At 37.2% G+C, this 5,130-nt stretch overlaps 1 protein-coding gene across 1 annotated transcript; it reads left to right on the top strand.

Annotated features, from left to right (window-relative positions):
- The first annotated feature begins 1,781 nt into the window (after positions 1–1,781).
- LOC108144126 lies at positions 1,782–3,577 on the top strand. Its single transcript, XM_017268769.2, has one exon. The coding sequence runs from the start codon at positions 1,782–1,784 to the stop codon at positions 3,567–3,569; it is 1,788 nt and encodes a 595-aa protein (XP_017124258.1). The 3' UTR covers positions 3,570–3,577.
- The last annotated feature ends 1,553 nt before the right edge of the window (positions 3,578–5,130 follow it).

Here is a 5,130-nt window from a genome sequence, read left to right as displayed (position 1 = left end):
CTTATCTTATTAATTATTTGCTCTTTATTGCGAGTGGAATGGGTCGCTGGACTACTGTGCGTATGAGTCATCTGAGAAAGGCCGATGGGAAAAGTGGGTAAAATAAAAGAATGTGAAGTGGTGGGAAGAGAAGTTAAAGATAGTTGTTGGAAAGGGGAAGAAAATTAATTAAAGATAAACGCCTATTTGTACAATAATGGTATTGCAGTAAGATAGTAGTTTTATAAAAGACTAAGTTATAAAATCTGTAACAAGAGCTCAGACTACAGTTTTAGACTCTTTGGAATATAAATAAAACTAAAAAGTGTAGGGGCTATTACTCAGTATCGTATTAATGCTTATATTTTAATACTATCTGTTGTTTATTTTTAAGTCACACTAATTAAAATGAACTTGGTTGTAGACGTGATTACACTAAAATTCCGCAAAATAAAGGAAAATTATTGTTGTTTAAATATGTTAACTAAAATATATTCTCCAAATTCAAGTAATTCTCCTTTTGTAAGGTAGGTTTATAAAACAGGTTCATAAAGAAAGAATTGAGAAAAGACAACATACCATATTTAACAAAGAACAATATCCAGAACCCAGGAAATCACTTCGAAAAACGGCTGACTGACAGCTGAATCGTCTCAGAGATCCTTCACCTTGTTCCGTTATAATTAGCCAACGCTAATTACCACTTTCGCGAAGACCACCAGAACATTGACCCACTGAACAGGCTCAAAAGCGAGAAGGCCGCCCCATTCAAATTCGATTCCCACCAGCTGTCCGTAGGGCATTCATCACGCATCTCAGCGCGTAATTTGCCAACCCTACTCAAAAGATACAACCATGTCGGTCATGTGGATCCCAAAGATACAGTAGTTAGCCATTACAATGCCTGACAACCGTTAATCAGGCGCCACAAATCAGAAGAGAGCGAGAATAAATATATATATTGCACTATATAGGGGGGGAATTTTCCCTGCTCTCTGATTGGATGGACGCCAGAATGGAGCAGCTATATTTAAATCGAGAGAAAATGGCGCTGCAGCATTTGTGATTTTCCATTCACTCGCCGGTTTCGTGATGGCATCCGCTTCCCATGACTGCTCCTTTGTCTCTGCGCGAAAATATTGACACGAGCAGCCCCGATTTTGCACGCGTATGAGAATGGATAAGCTAAATACACCCGTAAGTACCCACCAGCAGTAAATCATTGTGTGTGCCAGTCAGCTAAAGTGCCCCAATTGCCGCCGAGGATGCGTGGGTGTTGGGATCGTGTTGATTGTGTGATCGTGTTAATTGCCCCAGACTCAATCAGGTGGAATGGAATATTTATAAGGTTGGGCAATCGATTAGACAAAATCCGAATTCATGTATATTCACATCAATCCGCGGTGCTAATTGAGTTTGAGACTGCGAAAAGAACTGGACAAAGGCGGAAGTGATCGTGACTGCCGAAAAATGGAGTCCCCACAGATGTAAGGGTACCGATATAGGTGTAACTTTATTTGAAGAATGCATTGTTCAATAAAATCAATCATAATTTGGGGGATAATCTACAGAAATATGTCTAAAGACATCCGACTTGTGTTTTTCTTCAATATTTTATTTATGTAAGGGATTCCTTTATTTTTAATTTCAATATCCGGAGCACAATGTTTGTTAACTCTATCAATGTACCTTTCAGGTTTATCAGATTTTAGATTTTACCATTTACCTTCTTTTGCACCTTTCAATTAATTACATCTTAATCTAAAACTTTCAAGTTTTTATACCTTCTATATATCTTTCAGATGATCCTTTTACAACCTTCCAAGCTTCTGATGTATCTGCTTTTTATTCCTATTCTTTTTATAAAAGCACAAAGTCTTAACAATATTATAAATGAGCTAAACAAACGTCTACTTATATCCACAAACTTTTTGTACTGCAACCAAACCGATAAGCTTTACAAATACGAGTACAAGTATCTGCGACATTTGCCACTCATCAGCCTTATGATCTTTACCTCAACCTTTAACGTCACCCAGCTTGAATATAATTTGGGAGCTGAAAACAAACTCTTTTTGATCTTGGGCATCGAAGAACCGCCCTATGATATATTTCACACTTTGGACCTACACTTACAGACAGCTGAATATATAATGGTTATAGATGAACCTTTGGATTTGAAAAGGGAAACCAAGTGGTTAGAATTTGTAAGGCACCTTTGGCAACTTGGCTATGTTCACTTGCTGTTTTACACCTCTTTTGATGAGAAATTATATCACAAAATCATATTCCCCAAGTTGCTGATAGAGGAGTCTACCATAGAGCACTATATATCGATTCGAGGATCGTTTAGGAACCTACATGGATATCCGGTTCGTGTGGCTGCCTATAATAATACCCCACGCACCTTGATCTATGTGAATCGGTGGGGCAAAGAGGTATTTGCCGGCTTCTATATGAGATTTATTCGTGCCTTTATAGGCTCGATAAATGGCAGCTTTGTGCCAATAAGAACTCCAAGTAATTCTCCTGGAAATTGTACATTGAATTTGCAAAATGGAACAGTGGATGTTTGTGCAGATGCCTTGGCAGCTAATACTTCCGCCTTCAGTTTGACCCATGGATTCCGGTTAGCCTCGGCCAATGTTTTTGTAACTCATGCCAAACCTCTGCACTCCTATCGATATCTAACCGCTCCGTTTCAATGGAGTGTATGGCTCTGTTTGGCTGCCTATGTGATCCTGGTGGTGGGCTTCCTCAGCTTTATTTACTGGCTAAGAATTGGAAAATGGGACGTGAGTAGATATCTCCTCGAGGTCTTCAGCTCGCTTTTATTCAGTGGATTCTGCCTAAAGAATATTCAAGGCAAAGAGAGATACATTCTCTTTGGAGTTTTGTTCGTAGCTGGATTTGTCTACTCCACTGAGTATCTGGGTTTACTGAAAAGCATCCTTATTTCGGAGGTATTCGAGAAGCAGATCGATAACTTTGAGGCATTGGTAGAGAGCAATATAACATTGATGGTTGATCCATATGACCTGAAATTATTCGCCAAGTACAACATGCCTAAGATACTTTTCTCCATAATGGAGAATGTATCTTTTGAGACGCTCTTGGAGCACAGGAATCGTTTCGATCAGAACTATGCCTATATACTTTTTACGGATCGAATGGCCTTGTATGACTATGCCCAGCAGTTCTTGAAGCATCCGAAGTTGTTGAGAATACCCATTGACTTTTCGTTCCTCTACACTGGCATTCCAATGCGAAAGAGTTGGTTTCTGAAGGACCATTTGGGACGGGCCTGGTACCGTGCCTTCGAGAGCGGACTTACGAGGAAACTTGCCTTGGACGCCGACTTCGAGGCGGTTCGCGTGGGCTATCTTAAGTTTCTCACCACGGAGCATGTGGAGGCACAACCCCTGGATGTGGATTATTTCGTCATGCCGGCCATTGCTCTGGCCATCGGCTACAGCCTGGCCCTTTTCAGTTTTGTCATCGAGATGACGGCCTGGCGCATGAACGGATTATTCCTGGGACGCAAAACCCAGTCGCGGATGAAGATCAAGATGGAGACAAGTGAAGGTTGATGTTGATTGAGTGACGAATTGATGTTATGTTTTGCTGCTTTACAAGTTATATTTCTACATACTTCATGTCGTAAAGTCTTTACACAAACAAATCACACTTTCTTTTTACGCTTACTGTGGAGATCAAAAAGTTTAGCACAAGGTACCCCAAAAAAATTGTTTTAAAATCAAAAAAGTCTTAGACTTAATTTATAAAATAAGAAATATTATTAACAGACATACATTTAATGTTCCAGAATGCGCCAGAAAAATAAACAAAAATGTTTTATAAGAAATATATATGTCCTTTCATGCTTATAAAATCAGAAAAGTCTTAGACTAAATTTATAAAATAAGAAAAATTATTACTAGATAAAGATTTAATATTACTCAGGAAAACTTATGAAAAAATATTTATATAAATATTAAAAGATATATACATCCCTTCTTTATGTAAGTTTTTTAAAACTATCATAGCCTTCATACTCAAATTGCAATACAGAAAATGCTTATAACACAGTAAGGTCTTAGACTACACAACGCATAAGCAACTTAAAAAAAAAATTTTTCTTATAAATATTATAACAGTCATATATATTCTTTCTTTATGTAAGTAATTTTAAAACTAACATAGCCTTCTTATTCAAATTGCATTACAGATCTCATAAAATGATAATCAAGTATAAAAGTTTAGTTATTTTCAAAAAAACAGTATTTAATAAGCTAGAACATGTTAAATACTTACTGTATACTTCCGTAAAATCTCTTTTTATTTTTCAGATGATTTTCTTCTCAAAATATCTCACTTTGCTGTTTCTTGTGACCATCCAAGCAGATTTTATAATGGGAGAAAGCTTGCCAAATATTATAAACGAGCTCAACGAACGCCTTAGTATCTCCACAAATATTTTTTTCTGCAAGCATATGGATACATTAAAGGCATTAAAATCGCCCATCTCAAGAATGATTTACAGCTCCTCGGAATTCTTTAATGTAACCAGCTTAAGAAACGATTTGGGAAATGAATATAAGCTTTTCATAATAATGGGAAATGATCCACCATATGAACTTTTGCAAAAGTTTGAATTGCGCTTTCAACTTGCTGATTTTCTGCTTGTGATCGACAATAAAATGGAAGAGGACAAATGGGAGCCATTTATACATTTCGCTTGGCGGCTTGGATATGTTAAAATTTTAATTCATTCCACTTTCAGTGGAATTTCCTATGATAAAATGTTATTTCCCAAAATATGGATAAAAGAAACTACAATAGAAGACTATGCCTACTTTCAGGACACCTTTCAAAATATTTATCGCTTTAAGGTTCGTGTGGCGGTCTACAACAATGTTCCTAGAAGTTTCATATATTTAGATGGCAGTGGCAAGAAGATATATGCCGGATACTTTTTGAGATTTGTAAAAAACTTTTTGGAATTCAGGAATGCTACTTTTCAGCCAGTTCAAACACCCAATGATTCACCCCTAAATTGCACTAATTTTCTTCGGAATAATACGGTGGATATGTGCGCAGATGCTTTGGTTCGGAATCCAGATGTTTTTGCCCTTACTAAAGCGATTAGAA

The sequence above is a fragment of the Drosophila elegans genome, unplaced genomic scaffold, assembly GCF_018152505.1.
Source record: "Drosophila elegans isolate 14027-0461.03 unplaced genomic scaffold, ASM1815250v1 contig_183, whole genome shotgun sequence".
Classification (NCBI taxonomy): Eukaryota; Metazoa; Arthropoda; class Insecta; order Diptera; family Drosophilidae; genus Drosophila; species Drosophila elegans.
This window is presented reverse-complemented; position numbering and strand designations above follow the sequence as displayed.